Below are 20,300 nucleotides of genomic sequence, written 5' to 3'. Positions count from 1 at the left end.
CCTGCTGCGGCTGCGCTCTTTTCCTGGAGCGCAAGTGGGCGGGACCTGTCGTCCGGACAACCCGGGAGCGTTTGTTCACATAATTTCAGCTTCGACTCTGCTGACTACTGCGGTGGAACTTGACTCCTAATGGTGAGCAAGGCAAATGAGGCAGACAGGTGGAGGGGCGACCATTGATTCTGCCTCACCAGTGTTAAATGATGTAATAAGAGCCGGTCATATTTTACAGAGAAGCGGGTCGGTTTGGGAAATAACTCATACCTCGGGGTGGGTCGGCCCTCTTCTCAGCAATAGCTTTCCTTACCTGGATCGGGCGGACGGGTAGGAGTCCCAAACCGGTTCCTGCAAACGGGAGATGGTCAAAGCTGTCACACCGTATCCTGATCTCGAATGTTGCTGAGCTTGAAAATTGGTCCCAACCTAGTAACTTCCAGTAATGATAGACGTTCCCTCTAAATTCTCTTATAGCAACTTGGCGGAAATGTTTTAGTACCTCTCCAGCAGTTAATTAAAAGCTAATGCAGTTTACTCTGTTTTGGAAAGATATTTTATGTCGTCTTTTGTGGGACTATGAATTGTTTTGTGATTCAAGGTATTCATCCTGCGTTAAATATGATAAAGCTTCTCATTTTGTTTTTCTGCACTCCTCAACTGCCGTGTTTTCACCAAGGAGACAGGCCAACATGTAGCTATGAGAGTATCTCTGTCTGGTTTTCTTAAATGTGGTTTCCATCAAGACATTTTCTGTAATTAAAACCAGAGGAAGTGGAGAATGTCATTACGTAATTATTTAATTCATTAATAAAGGGAAAATATAGAGTGCATTCTTTATACTTGGCACTGGGCTAGAAGTCAAGAATTCCAAGAAGAACATGATGACAGCTCTGCTTATGGGATACAGATTAAACCAATTAATTACAATACAGTTTTACAACTGTAACAATTGAAGTATCTAAAATGGGGTAACACAAAGTTGGAAATGATGAAATTTCAGTGAGGGGAAACAAGGTAAGGAAAGAGTGGTGCTTTTCAACCTGTTTTAAAGTATAAATACGAGTTTTCCACAAATGGTGGGAAGAAATAGGGAATGGAGGCCTGGCGCGGTGGCTCACCCCTGTAATCCCAGCACTTTGGGAGGCTGAGGCAGCGGATCATGATGTCAGGAGTTCGAGACCAGCCTGGCCAACATGGTGAAACCCCGCCTCTACTAAAAATACAAAAATTAGCCTGGCGTGGTGGCGCGCGCCTGTAATTCCAGCTACTCAGGAGGCTGAAGCAGGAGAATCGCTTGAACCCGGGAGACGGAGGTTGCAGTAAGCCGAGATTGTGCCACTGCACTCCGGCCTGGGCTACACAGCGAGACTCAAAAAAAAAAAAAAAAAAAAGAAATGGGGAGTGGAGAGCATTCCTGGCAGAATGCAAATGGAACCTAAGTCAATTTACAATTGCTAATAAATTGGGAGAACAGTAAGCACTTACTTGTTACCTTCCAATTTGTTACCTAAGTTTCTTCTTCTTAGATCCTTCTCCCAGTGTTTCTCAAAGTGTGGCCCCTGGAACATTTGCTTCTAATGCACCCAGAGTACTTGTTAAAAATACAGATTCCAGGAACCCACTCAACTCCAAATCTACTGTATTAGTTTCCTAAGGCTGCCAAGTAAAGAATTGCCACAAACTAAGTGCTTAAAGACAAGCATTTTATTGTCTCGCAGTTCTGGAGACTAGAAGACCAAGATCAAAGTGTCAGTAGGTCTGTGATACCTCTGAGGGCCTTAGGGAGAGATCTGTTCAGACCTTTCCTGGCTTCTGGTAGTTCCTTGGTTTGTGGCAACAAAACTTCATTCTTTACATGGCATTCTCCATCTGAGTATATATATCCAAGTTTCCTTTATTATTATTATCATTATATAAGGACACAAATCATATTGGATTAGGGGCCCACGCTATTCAGTATGGCTTCATCTTAATTTAACTAATAAAATCAGTAATGACCTTATCTCCCAGTTAGGTCAAATTCTGAAGTACTGGGGATCAGGTTTCAACATATGAATTTTTTTTTTTTTTTTTTTTTGAGACTGTCTCGCTTTGTCACCCAGGCTGGAGTGCAGTGGCACCATCATGGCTTACCGAAGCCTCAGCCTCCCTGGTTCAAGCAGTCTTCTCAACTCAGCCTCCTGAAGAGCTGGGAGTACAAGGCACGCACCACCACACCCAGCTAATTTTTAATTTTTTTTTTAGAGATAGGGTCTCGCTTTGTTGCCCTCAAACTCCTGGGCTCAAGTGATTCTCTCCCACTTTGACCTCCCAAAATGCTGGGATTACAGGACTAAGCCAGTGCACCCAGCCAAAATAGGATTTTTTTTTTTTTTTTTTTTGGAGGCAGAATTTTGCTCTGTTGCCCAGGCCGGAGTGCAATGGCGAGATCTCGGCTCACTGAAACCTCTGCCTACCGGGTTCAAGCAATTCTCCTGCCTCAGCCTCCTAAGTAGCTGGGATTACAGGCTCATGCCACCACACCCAACTAATTTTTGTATTTTTAGTAGAGACGGGGTTTCACCATGTTGGCCAGGCTGGTCTTGACCTCAGGTGATCCACCTGCCTCTGCCTCCTAAAGTGCTGAGATTACAGCCGTGAGCCACCGCACCCGGACAACGTGTAATTTTTTGAGGGATACAATTCAATCCATAACATCTACTGAACCATAATGTAGGAAGAGAAGTGAGTGTATACATGTTAGAAGTGCATTTCTAACAAGCTTCCCGTATGATTCTTATGCCCTCTGAACTTTGAGAACTACTTCACTACATAGTGAGTAACTCTTATGACATATAGGAGGAGTGAGGATATGTACTTACCCCAAACCTGATTTATATTAAAAGCACAAGTGAGAAGTGACAATTTGCCCCTCTTTAAAATATGGCTACTTGAGAACCGGAGCAATGCTATTTACATATTCAGCTGTCTAGTACTTATTTCACGACGGAAGTATGTTAACTATTAATTGATAGAAACTATGATAAAAATAGAATCTATTTGTAAAAATTATATGGCAGCAAAGTCTCTACTATTCTGTCTCCAGTGCCTCAGAGTGCCTTGTGTGTAAATCATTAATTAATATCTGCTGAGTGAATTACTGTAATATATGCACTCTTCAAGAAGATGGAATCTACTGATCTGTGTTAAACTTCAGTTTTACATGGTATAATCTTGTGGGATGAACCAATATTTCCCACCTATAACTCTTCAAATATGTAAAGTGTCTTGTATTCACATGATCTCCTACATATTCCTTACCAGAAATCTGATAAACACATGAGCCTAATCAGGAAAGTATAAGTGGTATTATTGTAACTGTGAATCTTTTTTGAAATCCTGTGCTTTCCAAAATAATTTCCAGAAAAGAATAGATTTGCCTTAAAACACGTTGCTGAATAGAATCTTCATTTTATCATAGCTTTGCCTGCTTTGTTTGTTTGTTTGTTTATTTATTTATATATTTCTGAGTCTTGCTCTGTCACCCAGGCTGGAGTGCAGTGGTGTGATCTTGGCTCACTGCAACCCCCGCTTCCCAGGTTCAAGTGACTCTCCTGCCTCAGCCTCCTGAGTAGCTGGGGCTACAGGCGCATGCCACCACACCCGGCTAATTTTTTGTATTTTTAGTAGAGATGGGGTTTCACTGTGTTAGCCAGGATGGCCTCCATCTCCTGATCCTGTGATCCTCCTTCCTCAGCCTGCCACAGTGCTGGGATTACAGGTGTGAGCCACCACACCCAGCCGCCTGCTGTATTTATGTATTCATTTTTTGGAAATGGGGTCTCGCTCTGCTGCCCAGGCTGAATGTCATGGCTCACTGCAACCTTGACCTCCTGGGCTCAAGTGATCGTCCCACCTCAGCCTCCCAAGTAGCTGGGACCACAGGCATGTACCTCCATGCTTGGCTAAGTTTTAAAAATTTTTTGTAGAGACAGGCTCTTCCTGTGTTGCCTGGGCTGGTCTTGAACTCTTGGGCCCAAGTGATCCTCCCGCCTTGGCCTCCCTGAGTGCTGAAATTACAGGAGTGAGCCACTGTACAAGGCTGCTTTGTGTGCTTTAAATAACTGATTCCCTTTCTATAAAAATCATCAATCTAACTTTACAGAAAGGTTATTTCTTTATGAGATCATTCCCACACTCGCAAATTTGACATTAGTGCACATAATTGGTCAATCATTTATTGTCCTTTGAACCCTTTGAACTAGTGCCTTCTTGACTAGTACTCTGTTTAGTAACAAGGCATTTCATTAAACATGGATCATTGATTGACCTAAGAAATAGTGTAAAATCTACATACAAAACAATGCTTCAGTAGGTGAACTTAGTTTTCCTATACTTATTTGTAGTTTTGTCTGAACTGTTTTTAAAAAAGCATTTTATTTGGGAATAATTTTAGATTTGCAAGGAAACTTACAAAGATGGTACAGAGAGTTCCCTTATGCCCTTTATCAAGTTTCTTCTAATTTTAACATCTTACATAATCATGATACTTTTGTATCAGAATTCTCTTTAAAATTGATCAATTCTTTTGTTTTCCAACTTTTAGGGTCCTAAAGCAAAAAAGGTATGTAGAATTTTTTTCAAAATAGATAGTTGTGTAATCACTTACAGTGTGTGAACAGAATATTTACAGAATTATAGTTTTACTTTGTAGAGTTTACTAAGCTTACTTTTTAGACATTAATGTGGTTTAAATCATGGAATAATCCTTTATAACAATAGGACACATGTCAAATTTGACATAAGAGAGTTCTAATTTCATGAATACTTTAAAAAATAGCTTTTAATTTTTACTTGTGTATAGATTTGCAGCTTTTTGTTAATTCTGCTCTAGAAAGTGTTGGATTAGGAACCCCTTTTTCTTGACTCCAGATACATATATAAAATTTTAATTATAAAATGTGCTATGGCTTTAAAGTGAAATCTAAGGTAATACGACTTTAAATGGGTTGCATGGTAACACATACTTGGTGTTTTTTTAAGAGCGAGATGCCATCACCCAGGCTAGAGTGCAGTGGCATGGTCTTGGCTTACTGCAACCTCCACCTTCCGGGTTCAAGCAATTCTCCCACCTCAGCCTCTTGATTAGCTGGGATTACAGGCACGTGCCACTACGCCCGGCTAATTTTTGTATGTTTTGGTAGAGACAGGGTTTCACCTTGTTGGCCAGGCTGGTCTCGAACTCTTGACCTCAAGTGATCCGCCGGCCTCAACTTCTCAGAGTGCTAGGATTACAGGCGTGAGCCACTGCGCCCGGCTTTTACTCTGTATTTTCATAGCACATGCATTCGTGCACACCTCAGTTATAACCCTTCTATCATTTATTGTAATTATTTATAATGGTGAGCTTTTCATGGTCAGGAGCATGTCATATTTTTACATCTATAATGTTTAGCACAGTGCCTGGCACATAGTAGAAATTCAATCAATATTTGTTGAATGAATATGTGAAACCCCATTTAATCTACCACCCTTAAAAACACTTGGGCTCTTTAAAGGAGATTATATAAAGTGTATTCAGTATTTATACAGTCCAACATTTCTTCAGGAAATACCATTGAATGCCTTCTTTGTTTGCTTCTGTCAGTCACTTGGACCCATGACCAACCTGATATTCTTTTAGGAACTGTGGATATAACTGAATAAAATTTATGAAGGCTCTGGAAGCATTCTTATGGGGGAAGCATTCTGGAGGGCCTGTGTGTCTCTATAATCATTCATGGATTTGTATGGACATTCATTTTGTGCTTTAGACTGTGAAATCTTAGAGGGATCATTTTAAATCTGAAAACTCATTGTTTTAAATTACCTTGGTGCTTCATGATATACATGGGTGGGCTATTATGTTGATGGTCTTATTTCTCCAAAAGAATGGTGAGATTCTTCCTATGAAATTTGCAACCAAACCCAGAGAAGAAACCACTTACTTTTTTTTTTTTTTTTTTTTTTTTTGAGACAGAGGCTAGCTCTATTGCCCAGGCTTGAGTGCAGTGGCACAATCTCAGCTTACTGCAACCTCTGCCTCCCAGGTTCAAGCAAAGAAATCACTTGCTTTTTAATTATTTTACTTTTAAATATTGCAGTTTGGAGATGAGGTGTTCTATAAAGGGAACTTACAGTGTAGGTAGGAAAACATTGAAGGATATATTTTGTACTTTCTGGCTTTTTAAAGTTTTCTTAAGGGAAAATTATAAACACCCATGGTACAAAATAAAAATAGCATTAAAAAATTGAAACTTTTTTTCCACCCAAAACATTAGATCTGCCTTCTTAGAACCACTGCACATCTTTTCACACATTTTCTAAATGTTAAAGGGTGCACTTGTGTACACACGCACAGACACATACAGACCCCCTTTCTCCCCGCATATGGGAGCATTCTGCACCTTCTATTTTTCACTTAATATTTTATTAATTACAGGATACTCATCTTTTTACATTTTAACATTACTGAAATTGAGATGTGTCTTATGATAGTATCTTACAATCATTGTAGTCCTGGATTGACATCCACTTCTTCAACAGAGAATGTTTGCTTCTGTCTGTCCCTTGGGCTTCTTACCAGTCTGATACTACTTAAATTCTATACTTGAGGGTTTTGGACCACACCGACGGTGTGAGTCAGACTGCAAATCCACATGAACTGACTTGTGGTTTAAATTCTCAGGAATTTTTTTTTCTTCCTTCTACCAGTGTCAGAGGTGAGATATGCAAGTTTTTGTTTGTTTGTTTGTTTGCTATGCATTACTGTGTTGTGGGATTGTTTGTCTTTTCCCATATCCAGTTTTATACAGGTGTCGCCTTTAACTGCCATCTTAGGCATTATTTCCTTTTTTGGGACATAATAAATACATTTTACATCTGATGACGTCTTAGGTTCAATGGAGTAAGTATACCTTGGGGACCTTTATGTTTTGGCGTATTGAAATTACTCTTTTTCATGACTGCATCATATCCCATTGAAAGTATGCAACATGATTTTTATGTTGGCCCTTATTTTGCTATCACAGTCAAGGCAGGAATGAAGATCCTTATATATAAGTTCTTGCAAACGTGGAAGAATATTTATTTCATTGATTTAGCAGTGTTGAAGGCATTAAGTGAACAGTAACAAGACAAAGTTCCTGCCTTCATGAAGCTTACATTCAACTTGAGGGTGGGAAGTGAGACAGGAAAATAAATAATTTCAGGTAGCTTTTAATACATAGAAACTAAGAGGTCATGAAAAATGTGGAGTAGGGCTAATGATGATGCTATTTCTTATAATATGATTAAGGAATAAAATTTAAGAAGAGATCTGGATGAAGCAAGGCAATAGGTCAGTAATTACCTGGGGGAATGAGTAGCCTAAGCAGGAGAAACAGCTGTTGCAAGTAATCATAGTTTAGAATGACCTTGGTGAAATGCCGGTGTAGTGAGAACAGACTGAGTGGGGTAGAAAGTGAAAGATAAAAACACGGCATGGAGATCATGGTTAATCAGGGGTTGGTTTGTAGTTCATGGCCAAGTAAGCCATGGTAAAGTATTTGGGTTTTACTGTGAGTGTGATGGGCAGCCTGGGAAAGTTGTAAACAGAAGAGTGCCGTGATCTGATTTACATTTTTAAAGGATCAGTTTGATTGCCATGTGGAAAAGTCACTGTAGGGGGACACAAGGGTAAAAGTAAGAGTACCCTTTAGGAATCCATTACAGCAGTCTAGGTTAGAAATCTTCAACCTGAGAAGTAAAGCATACTCTGACAGGTGTACAAAGATTTTCTAAGGACACAAGGACACAGTTTTATGGAAATCAATCTTCAGATGATTGACTTCCATATTTACCTTTTCCTGAGAAAATGTAGTTATAAAGTCCTGCCATTTTACCATTGCATCCTCTTCTGTCACAATCACCCTTCTTAGTAAAGCTTATCTGTTATCTACTCCCATTCTCACTGTGATTCTTTGCCCTTGCGCCTGGGATGTGAAACCATCAGACAGTTCAAAATGCTGATGTTGGCAAAGCTTTCTTTAATCAAGACACCAAGGACCTCCTGGTTTTGTCTGCCTTACCTGTCTTTTTGGAAGTGGTGAAATGTGTCATTAGAAGTATTGAGATATTGTGAATTTATACATATTGTAGTGTGAAGTGGTGATCATTTTTGTTTAGTTACATTGCCCCTGAGATTATTATCAAATTATGGTACCAAAAAATTTATCAAGTTACATCGTGAGAGACTTTTTGGTACTATCATTTGATAGCAATCAATGTTTTGGTACCAGACTACAAAGATAATATAATTAGTTTTTTAATGAAGAAAGATTAGGATATTAGTAAAAATGTGAGTGTAATATTTTTACGCAGATTTCAAAGTTGCCTTTTGAAACTTCATGTAATTTAAATTAGTATTGTTCATTGCAAAAGTTAGAAATTGTGTAAGACTATAGAAAAGGTTATGATACCTGATGTACTGTTAAAAAAGCCATCACTTCCTTTATATTAATATATTTTTGTCAGAAACCACTGTACTCCACAGAATACATAAAATACAGAAAACTGTGATTAGACTATGAGAAGAATTGCCTTATAAATTGATGAATACATAGATGATTCCAGTTAGTCTCAGTTAATAATTTATGAGTTTTCTTCCAGTGAAGAAAATGGCATTATTAATACAAATTTGATATTCAAATTATTATTTAGGAATACAACTGTGAAGAGATTTTATGAAACTTTTAATACTTTTATTTGAATTGATTATTTTATTTGATTAAAATCGTGCTCAACTATCTCCAGAAATGGGAGTGTAATGAATGGACAAAAGGGGGTGCTTATTGCTATAGTCTGTACTTTAAATTCTATTTTCATTTAGGAACACTGTCTTCACAAACAGACTTCAGTTGCCAAAAAGTTAGTCCTGGTTTTTATGGAACGTTCAGTGCTGACACTAAAATATAAATGGTATTAAGTTCAGGACATTAAAATTACATCTTTTTAAAACAACATATGAGGGAATTAAATCAATTTACATCTGACTCATAATAAAAAATGAGATAGGTTGCCATGAAGATGCATATCAACATATTTATTTGTCCAAAAAAATGAAGTCAGACTGTCTGATAGAAAGCAAGTCTGATATGGCCATTTAGTTTAAGTTCAAAAACAGTTTTGCCAATTAGGTAAATGGTAGACATTTTTTATACTTCAAATGAGCTAAATCTGTAACTTTAAGATTTTGGTGAAAGTGATAAGATAAAAGATTATCAAAAATAATATTTTGATCTTTCCAATTTCATTAATATTAGGCTTAAGATTTTTGGGACCGCCATTTCTGCTAAAAACAATAAATAATGCTCACTATAATATATACATGTAGATCAAAGCTCTCATCTTAAAAGCATTTAAGAGGCGATAATATAGGACGAAATTATCAGGAAAAAACCTGAGTGAAGACATGAACTAAAGAAGTAATGGAAGCACTACAACTGTTTTTGTTTTTTGTTTGTTTTATTTTATTTTAGAGACAGGATCTTGCTATCACCCAGGCTGGAGTACAGTGGTGTAATTACAGCTAACTGTAGCCTCAACCTCCCAGGCTCAAGTGATCCTCCCACCTCAGCCTCCTGAGACTACAACCATGTGCTACCATGCCTGGAAATTGTTTTTTCTTTTTCTTCTTCTTTTTTTTTTTTTTTTTTTTTTTTTTAGAGATGGGATCCCACTGTGTTGTCCAGGCTGGTCTCAAACTCCTGGGCTCAAGCAATTCTGCTTTGGCCTCCCAAAGTGCTGGAATTGCAGGCATGAGTCACCATGCCCAGTCCAAAGCAATTTTTGTCATGAGGGTATTTGCAGAGCTGGGCAGAGCTTGAGCTTTGGTCTTCATAGCAAAAATGAAAGCCAGACAGTGGAATGATGTCTTCAATGTGCTGAAAGAAAATAGCTGCCAACTTAGAATTCTGTACCAACTTAAATAAGTTTTCAAAAATAAAGGTGGAATAAAAACATTTTCTCACAAACAAAAACTGAGTTTGCCACCTGCAAAACAGATTATATATGTATGGCATAAAACAATAATCATGTTTTTAAAAATGTGGGTTTAACAGTAATTAAGATACATGACAACAAACAACCCAGATGTTCATCAGTTGATTAATCAATAAACAAAATTTGGTATATCTATGCATTGGAATATTATTTGGGCATAAGAAGAAAGTACTGATGCATGATATAGCATGGATGAACCTTGAAAGCATGCTAAATGGAAGAAGCCAGTCACAAAAGACCACTTTTTACATGATTACAGTTATATGAAGTGTCCAGAAGAGGCAAATCTACAGAGACAGAAAGTAGATTAATAGTTTCCATGAGCTAAGGATTTGGAAGAAGTGGAGAGTAACTACTAATGAGTATGAGATTTCTATTTTGGGGTGATGAAAAATGTTCTAAAATTGATTGTGGTGATGGTTACACAACTCTGTGAATATACCACCACATCTAGCTAATTAAATTGTGCACTTTATATGGGTGATTTGCATGGTGTGTGAATTATATCTCAATAAAACCATTGTTAAAAACATGCATGATAATACTAATGTATAATTTGGTAGGGGAAGGATGGATTGAGTTAAGACATTCCAAAGTCCTTGGGAAAGAGGATACAGGTCTTGATATAGTAGGCGTATTTGTTGACTTTCTATAGTAGCCATTAAAATTACACAGTGTATAACTTCTAAACTGGTAGAGAGAACATAGTGGAATAATAAAAAAACAATCAATTGAAAAGTTACCAAGAAATAATACAGAATAACACCCAAAAGTAAGATAGTATATTTAAGCCCAAATATATCAGTAAATACATGGAATATAAATGGATCTATTACTCTTGTTAAAAGAGAAAGATTGTCAGATGGGATAAAGAATGAAATCCAACAATAATCTTTTTACAAACAGCCACCTTAGGAATAAAGATTCCAGCAATTTGGGAGACTGAGGCAGGAGGATCACTTGAGTCCAGGAGTTTGAGACCAGCCTGGACAACATAGACCCCATCTCTACAAAAAGTAAAATATTTAAAAAAATTGTAAATACAGAAAAGTTGGAAGTGAAATGATGGAAAAAGTCATACTATGTAAATTACTAGAAAAACAAAAGCTGATATAGCTGTATTAATATTAGACATAATAGACTTTAAGACAAAAAGCACTTCTAGAAATAAAGAGGGACATTTCGTGGTGATCGAGATTTTTGTTTATTTGTTTTGTTTTGAGCATTGGTTTCACCAGAAGCCCAAATCCCAGCATTACCCAGTATACCCACGTGCAGGTTGTTACATGAGTATATTGGATGATGCTGGGATTTGGGCTTCTGGTGAAACCATTGCTCAAATAGTGAACTTAGTCCCAGTACGTAGTTTTTCAACCCTTGCCCCCTGCTCCCTCCCCTCTTTTAGAGTCCCCAGTGTCTATTGTTTCTACCCTTATGACCATGTGTACTCACTGTACTTATAAGTGAGAACATGCAGTATTTGATTTTCTGTTTCTGCTTTAATTCACTTAGAGTAATGGCCTCCAACCGTATCCATATTGCTGCAAAGGACATAATTTCATTCTTTTTATGGCTGTGTAGTATGCTATGATGTATATGTACCTCATTTTCCTTCTTTCTTTCCTTTCCTTCCTTTCTTTCCTTCCTTCCTTTCTTTTCTCTCTTTCTTTCCTTCTCTCCTTCCCTTCCTCCCTTCCTTTCTTTCCTTTCTTCTTTTCACTTTGTTTCCCAGGCTGAAGTGCAGTGGCTTGATCTCAGCTTACAGCGGGCTTGACTTCCTGAGCTCAAGCGATTCTCCCACCTCAGCCTCTCGGGTAGCTGGGACCACAGACGTGTGCCACCATGTCTAGCTAATTTAAAATTTTTTATTTTTTAGAAATGAGGTCATTCTGTGTTGCCCCAGCTGGTCTTAAACTTTGGGGCTCAAGTGATCCTCTTACCAGGGCCTCCCAAAGCACTGGGATTACAGGCATGAGAGCCACCACGTCTGGCTGTGTGTGTGTGTGTGTGTGTGTGTGTGTGTGTGTAGACAATCTCACTCTGTCACTCTGGCTGCAGTGCTGTGGCACAATCACAGTTCCCTGCAGCCTCAACCTCCCAGGCTCAAGTGATCCTCCCACTTCAGCCTCCTGAGTAGCTGGGACTATAGGTGTGTGCTACCACACTCTACATTTTCTTTATCCAATCCACTGTTGATTAGGTTGATTCCATGATTTTATTATTGTGACTAATACTACAATAAAATATGAGTACAGGTGTTTTTTTTTTTTTTTTTTTTTTTTTTTGAGATGGAGTTTCGCTCTTGTTGCCCAGGCTGGAGGGCAATGGCGCAATCTCAGCTCACTGCAACCTCTGCCTCCCAGGTTCAAGCGATTCTCTTGCCTCAGCGTCCCAAGTAGCTGGGATTACAGGTATGCACCACCATGCCCGGCTAATGTTGTATTTCTAGTAGAGATGGGGTTTCTCCATATTGGTCAGGCTGATCTCGACCTCCCGACCTCGGGTGATCTGACCGCCTCAGCCTCCCAAAGTGCTGGAATTACAGATGTGAGCCACCGCGCCCAACCTACAGGTGTCTTTTTGGAAAAAAAAAAAAAAATTCTTTTCTTTTCAGCAGATACCCAGTAGTGAGATTGCTGGGTTGAATGGTAGGTTTATTTTAAAATCTTCAATAAAATTTCATACTGTTTTCAATAGAGGTTGAACTAATTTACATTCCCGCCAACAGTTCCCTTTTTTCTGCATCCTCACCAACATCTGTCTTTTAAAAAATTTTTTAATAGTAGACATTCTGACTAGTGTGAGATGATATCTCACTGTGGTGTTAATTGATATTTCTCTGATTAGTGATCTTGAGCATTTGTTCTTGTGTGTTGCCTCTTTTGAGATGTATCTGTTTGTGTCCTTTGTACACTTTTTAAGGGGGCTTTTTATTTTCTTACTGATTTAAGTTCCTTATTGATTCTGGGTATTTGTCCTTTGTCAGATGCATAGTTTGAAAATATTTTCTCCTATTTTGTAGGCTGTCTATTGACTGTGTTGTTTCTTTTGCTATGCAGAAGCTCTTTAGTTTAATTAAGTTCCATTCATCAATTTTTGTTTTTGTTGCAATTGCTTTTAAAGTCTTAGTTACAAATTATTTGCCTAGGCCAATGCCCAGAAGAGTTTTTCCTGGTTTTCTTTTAGGGTTTTTATAGTTTAAGGTCTTGGCTGGATGCAATAGCTCACACCTGTAATCCCAACACTTTGGGAGGCTGAAGCAGAAGGATTGCTTGAGGCCGGGAGTTCAAGACCAACCTAGGAAACATAGCAAGACCCCCACCTCTACAAAAAATGAAAGTGAAAAATTAGCCAGATGCAGTGGCATGCATCTGTAATTCTAGCTACTCCTAAGGGTGAGGTGGGAGAATTGTGTGAGCCCAGGAGTTTGAGATTACAGTAAGCTGTGATTGCACCACTGTACTCCCATTCTTTCCTGAATGACAAAGTGAGACCCTATCTGTTAAAAAAAATTATAGGCCAGGCGCGGTGGCTCATGCCTGTAGTCCCCGTACTTTGGGAGGCCAAGGTGGGCGGATCACTTGAGGTCAGGAGTTCGAGATCAGCCTGCCCAACATGGCAAAACCTCGTCTCTACTAAAAATACAAAAAATTAACTGGGTGTGGTGGCAAGTGCCTGTAATCCCAGCTACTCAGGAGGCTGAAGCAGGAGAACCTCTTGAACCCGGGAGGTAGAGGTTGCAGTGAGCCAAGATTGCACCACTACACTCCAGCCTGGGCGATAAGCCTGAAAAAAATATATATAGTTTGAGGTCTTATATTTAAGTTTTTAATCCATCTTGAGTTAATTTTTATATATGGTAAGAGTTAGGGATCCAGTTTCATTCTTCTGCAAATGGCTAGCCAGTTTTCCCAGCATCATTTATTGAACACAGTGTCCTTTCCCCATTGTTGGTTTATTTTTGCTAACTTTGTTGAAGATCAGTTAGTTGTAAGTGTGTGGCTTTATTTCTCAGTTCTCTATTGTGTTCCGTTGATCTATTTTTGTACCAGTACCATGTTATTTTGGCTGCTACAGCCTGTAGTATAGTTTGAAGTTTGGTAATGTGATGGCTCTAGCTTTCTTCTTTTTGCTTAGGATTGCTTTGGCTATGTGGGCTCTTTTTTGGTTTCATATACATTTTAGAATTGTTTTTTCTAGTTCTGTGAAAAATAGCGTTGGTAATTTGATAGGAATTGCATTGAATCTGTAGATTGCTTTGGGCAGTATGATCATTTCAGTGAAACTGATTCTTCTAATCCGTGAGCATGGATTGTTTTTCCATTTGTTTGTACTATCTGTGATTTCTTTCAGCAGTGTTTTGTAGTTCTCTTTGTAGAGATATTTCACCTCCTTGGTTAAATATATTTCTATTTTATTTTTGTGTGTGTGGCTATTATTGTAAATGGGATTGAGTTCTTGATTTGGTTCCCAACTTGAACGTTGCTGGTGTGTAGAAATGCTACTTGTTTTTGTATGTTGTATCCTGACACTTTACCAAAGTCGTTTATTAGGTCCAAGAGGCTTTTGGAGGAATCTTTAGGGTTTTCTAGGCATAGGATCGTGTTGTCGGTGAACAAAGATAATCTGACTTCCTCTTTTCCTATTTGGATACTTTTTATTGCTTTCTCTTGACTGATTGGTCTGGCTAGGATTTCCAGTACTATTGAATAGGAGTAATGAAAGTGGATACCTTTTTCATGTTCCAGTTCTTAGGGGGAATGCTTTCAGCTTTTGCCTATTCAGTATGATGTAGGCTGTGGGTTTGTCATACATAAATGGTTCTTATTAGTTTGAGATACGTTCATTTGATACCTGGTTTTTTGAGGTTTTTTTTTTTATCATGAAGGGATATTGGATTTTATCAAAAGGTTTTTCTGTATCTATTGAGATGATCATATGGTTTTTGTTTTTAATTCTGCTTATGTGGTAAATTACATTTATTGATTTGCATATGTTGAAGCATCCTTGCATGATGATAAAGAGTTGATTAGCCAAGGAAATCTAATTTTAAATTTGTATATACCTAATTACAAAGCCTTGAAATATACAATGCACAAATTCAGAGAACTACAAGGAGAAATAGACACATCCACAAATAGACACATCCACAATCAGAGTGGAAGATTTTCTTTTTCAATAATTAAGAGAATAGTGTTTAAAAAATCAGTAAGGATTTAGAAGATTGGAACAGCATGATAAACAAATCTAATGAATTAAGCATATTTAGAACACCACACCAAACAAGTAGAGGATTCTAAACGCACATACGTTTCCCCCCAAAATTGCTAGTATACTGTGATACAAAACTAATCTCAAAGTTCAGTGCATGAAAACAATTCAGAGAATGTATCAGAATGAATATTATATTGAAGCTAAAAATAATTCAGTAGTAAACAGGAAGGCACAATATGCTTGGAATTTTTAAAACATTCTAAAGTGAGTCAAGAAGTAATATAATATAAATTAGAAAATATTTTAAACTTATTGTTAAGGAAAATACTTAAAAATTTGTGGCATGTATCTAAAGTAATACAGGGAAATATGTAGACCTAAATATTTATATTAGAAGAAGAAAAAAGGCTAAAAATTGATGATCTTAGGTATCCTTCTCAAGACGTCAGAAAAAGAATAAAACCCAAAGGAGAAGGAATGAAATAATAAGAACAAATGTAGAAGGAAGGAGAAGGAAAGGGAAGGAAATAATATGAACAAATACGGACATTAGGCCGGGCGTGGTGGCTCATGCCTGTAATCCCAGCACTTTGGGAGGCCGAGACGGGTGAATCACGAGGTCAGGAGATCAAGACCATCTTGGCGAACACAGTGAAACCCTGTCTCTACTAAAAATACAAAAAAATTAGCCGGGCATGGTGACAGGCGCCTGTAGTCCCAGCTTCTCTGGAGGCTGAGGCAGGAGAATGGCGTGAACCCGGGAGGCGGTGGAGCTTGCAGTGAGCGCAGATCCTGCCGCTGTACTCCAGCCTGGGCAACAGAGCGAGACTCTGTCTCAAAAAAAAAAAAAAAAAAAAAAAAAAAAAAAGGACATTAATAGAAAATACAGAGTAGAGTGGGTCAGTAACCTCACCCAAATGCTGCCTTCCCCATGAGGCCAATCCAAACCACTGTATTTAAAATTGTGATTTCATCCCTTTCACAGCTACACCAGCCATCTGGGGTCCCCCTACTTTCTTCCATATCACTTATCACTCCTTAAAATATTTTCTAATTTCTTTTAAATTTTAGTATATTGTTTTTGCCTTCCTCTTTACATTTGAATTGTAAGTGTAAGGATTTTTGTTTACTTATATGTCTCAAAAAAGAGGCACATGTTAGCCTCTCAATATTTATCAAATAAATGAACAAGCCACAATAGATTTCTTTGAAAACTGATAAAATTGACAATTATCTGATATGTCAAGAAGAACAAAAGGCATAAATAATAAATATTAGAAATAAAAAGGGAGACATGACTTTAACAACAAATGACATTATTTGAGCAACTTTATATGCCAATATATTAGAAAACTTAGATGAATTAGACAAATAGCCAGAAAAAAATTAAACTGTCTTCATGTAGAAGTAGAAAACCTGAATAGTCCTATAATCATTTAAGAAATTAAATCAGTGGTTATAAATATTCCCAGGAAGAAAATTCTAGGTCCATAAGTCTTTATTTGCTAGTTTTTCATTCAGAAGTAAAGAAATAATTTCATACTTAATACAGAGTCTTCTAGAACTTGACAAAAGGGGGAACACTCGTTAAGTCATTTTGAGTTACCTGGATAACCTGAAAATATTATGAGAAAGAAAAATGGAAGTGCATTCATGACACAAATACAAAAGTCCTAAACAAAAATGTTACCGGGCTTAATCTGGAAGATGATAATAAATCATGACACAATTCAGTTTATCCCAGGAAGGCAGAGTTGATTTAATATGAGAAATTAAATAGATACAATTAGATTGAGTTAGAAATTCATTTAATGCACTTTACCATTTGATAGGTTACAGGGCACTTTCTTAGTCTGATAAAGATGTCTGTATTTTTTAACATGTTTTAGATAAGCAAAAGTGCTGAAATTAACAAACACTGACTGGGATAATAATTGTGGGAGTGTACATTGGAAATAATGACTGTGGGAGTGTAAATTGGAATAACTACTCTGGACAGTTCATCTTTAGTAAAGTTGAAAATGTACATACCCATCAGTTTTACTCCTAGGTACATACAATAGAAAACCCCTTGCAGACGGACAGCAGGGTAGATATATTGAAAGTTTTATAGCAGCATTAATGATAGTAAGAAACTAGAAACAATCCAATGTCTAGCAATAGAAAAAAGGATAAAATCAATGGATTACTATTCAGCAGTGAAAATATACAGCCATAGCAATATCTATCAACATGAATGAATTTTACAAACCATAATGTATATCTAAAGAAGTAAATCACAAATAAGGGCAAATACTGTATTTTTTCACTTAGATATCTAGAGTAGTCAAACTCATATAGACAAAGTAGAATGGTGAGTGACAGGGCTGGGGGCAATGGGAAGCTATTGTTTAATGTTTAATATCGTTTAATGGTATACAGGGTTTCAGTTTGGGATGCTGAAAAAGTTCTAGAGGTGGGTTGCGGTGGTGATTATACATCAGTGTGCATGTGCTTAAAACCACTGAATTGCACTCTTGAAAATGGTTAAAATGGCTGGGCAAGGTTGGTCATGCCTGTAATCCCAGAACTTTGGGAGGCCAAGGCAGGTGAATCACTTGAGGTCAGGAGTTCAAGACCAGCCTTGCCAACATGGAGAAACCCCATCTCTACTAAAAATACAAAAATTAGACAGGTGGGGTGGTGGGCACCTGTAATCCCAGCTACTCGGGAGGCTGAGGCAGGAGAGTTGCTTGAACCTGGGAGGCGGAGGTTGTAGTGAGCCAAGATCGTGCCATTGCATTCCAACCTCGGTGACAGAGTGAGACTCTGTCTCAAAAAAAAAAAAAAAAAAAAAAAAAAAAAAGAAAGAAAAGAAAAGAAAAAAAAATGGTTAAAATGGTATATTTTATGTTATGTATACTTTGCCACAATTTAAAAAAAGCAAATCACAATAATATACATAAAGTATCATTAAATTTATGTAAGGTTCAAAAATCTATATTTTTGAGATATATACATAAGAAAACTGTAAAGAAAAATAAGGAAATGATCACAAAGTCAGATTATCTGTAGGGGTAATTTTTATTGTAAATCAGTATATAATTTTTGGCATAGGAGGTGAAGGAATTCAAAGAATTGCACGATGTTACTATAACCTATTCTGATTGACTTTTTAATATAAACCAGATTTCTCTCTCATATATTTATAAAAATTAAAAATAAAAATAGAATTAATCTGAATTTCTGTTTCATTCAGCAATAGCTAGCATTTATCCATGAATTATAAGCTAACCGGAAAAAAGAAAAAGCCCAACATTTCATCAAGAGATGTACATCCAGGAAAATGTTAGTTTTTATGTTTAACATTTAGTTATCAAAATTTATAATATGTTACTTTATTCAGTTGTGTAGTGAAAATAAGATTAACTCAATCTAGAGCAGAATTTTTAATACTCAGAGACAAGGGAAATAAATTTTTTAATTTAAATTTTTTTCATATTTTTATAACAAATATAAAAGGATCAACAAAAGTTTTTCAAGTATATTAATTAGGATAAGATTCCGTGAGGGAAGTGGCATGGAAATATGAACTCAAATAGAAACAGATTAACATTTTTCTTTTAAAAAAGTTTGTTTATATTTTAAATTGGTCATTAAATCTCTCTGATATGTAGATTCTATTGGATATATCTTTTTTTGAGATGAAGTCTCCCTCTGTCGTCCAGGCTGGAGTTCTGCGGTATGATCTCGGCTCACTGCAATGTCCGCCTCCCAGGTTCAAGCCATTCTCCTACCTCAGCCTCCCGAGTAGCTGGGATTATAGGTTCCTGCCACCATGCCCGGCTAATTTTTTATATTTTTAGTAGAGATGCGGTTTCACCACGTTGGCCAGGCTGGTCTCAAACTCCTGACCTCATGATCTGCCCGCTTCAGCCTCCCAAAGTGCTGGGATTACAGGCATGAGCCACCGCACCCGGCCTTCCATTGGATATATCTTAAGCAATGGTGGATATATTTCAAAGAGTACTGTAAAGTTTTATTTTAAGGATCATATACTTGAAAGGACAATTTTTTTTTTTTTTTTTTTTTTTTTTTTTTGAGACGGAGTCTTGCTCTGTCGCCCAGGCTGGAGTGCAGTGGCCGGATCTCAGCTCACTGCAAGCTCCGCCTCCCGGGTTTACGCCATTCTCCTGCCTCAGCCTCCCGAGTAGCTGGGACTACAGGCGCTCGCCATCTCACCCGGCTAGTTTTTTTGTATTTTTTAGTAGAGACGGGGTTTCACCGTGTTAGCCAGGATGGTCTCGATCTCCTGACCTCGTGATCCGCCCATCTCGGCCTCCCAAAGTGCTGGGATTACAGGCTTGAGCCACCGCGCCCGGCCGAAAGGACAATATTCACAGCTATTTAAATTCGTGATAAAAAGTTTTCAGTGACACCTTAAAAATGTGTAGGGCCGGGCGCAGTGGCTCACGCCTGTAATCCCAGCACTTTGGAAGGCCAAGGTGGGTGGATCACTTGAGGTCAGGAGTTTGAGACCAGCCTGGCCAACATGGTGAAACCCCATCTCTACTAAAAATACAAAAAATTAGCCTGGAGTGGTGGCAGGCACCTGTAATTCCAGCTACTTGGGAGGCTGAGGCAGGAGAATCCCTTGAACCTGGGGGGCGGAAGTTTCAGTGAGCCAAGATTGTGCCAGCCTGGCACGACAGAGCTAGAGTCCGTCTCAAAAAAAGAAAAGTTTAAAAGCGAAACATATAGTTCATCCACTGCGATGGGAAGGAAGGCAGACGAAAATATAGACAGGCTCAAAGATTTGGCGTGTAAAGATTTTTCTCTTCTGAAAGCTTCTATTTTTTCAGTGACATAAGAGGTAAAGTCAACAGCTGAGAGTAGTGGAAGAGAGGATTTTGGAGGTTTGAAGTGAGAATGAAATAGTTGTGGGAATTCTGGACAGTGCTTAGAGTCTATTTTTTTTAATTTATTTTTTAAATTTTATTTTTCCATAACTTATTGAGGTACAGGTGGTATTTGGTTACATGAGTAAGTTCTTT

The 20,300-nt window shown here is 37.8% G+C and overlaps 1 protein-coding gene across 8 annotated transcripts in view; it reads left to right on the top strand.

Moving 5' to 3' along the window:
• The first annotated feature begins 27 nt into the window (after nt 1-27).
• DNAI7 (dynein axonemal intermediate chain 7) overlaps nt 28-20,300 on the top strand; it is an 84,778-nt gene continuing 64,505 nt past the window's right edge. For 5 of the 8 annotated variants that reach the window (XM_073020561.1, XM_073020564.1, XM_073020558.1 and 2 more), the window contains exon 1: nt 28-132. In XM_073020561.1, the coding sequence (XP_072876662.1) occupies nt 130-132 (3 nt within the window). In that variant the 5' untranslated portion in view covers nt 28-129. Of the gene's footprint in view, nt 133-4,579; nt 4,598-20,300 lie in introns of those variants that run through there. The other 3 variants (XM_073020560.1, XM_073020562.1, XM_073020565.1) reach the window with 3 other exon arrangements.

Source organism: Chlorocebus sabaeus, chromosome 11 (genome assembly GCF_047675955.1).
Source record: "Chlorocebus sabaeus isolate Y175 chromosome 11, mChlSab1.0.hap1, whole genome shotgun sequence".
Classification (NCBI taxonomy): Eukaryota; Metazoa; Chordata; class Mammalia; order Primates; family Cercopithecidae; genus Chlorocebus; species Chlorocebus sabaeus.
The sequence above is the reverse complement of the archived record's forward strand: the minus strand, read 5'-3'. Positions and strand labels throughout refer to the sequence as shown.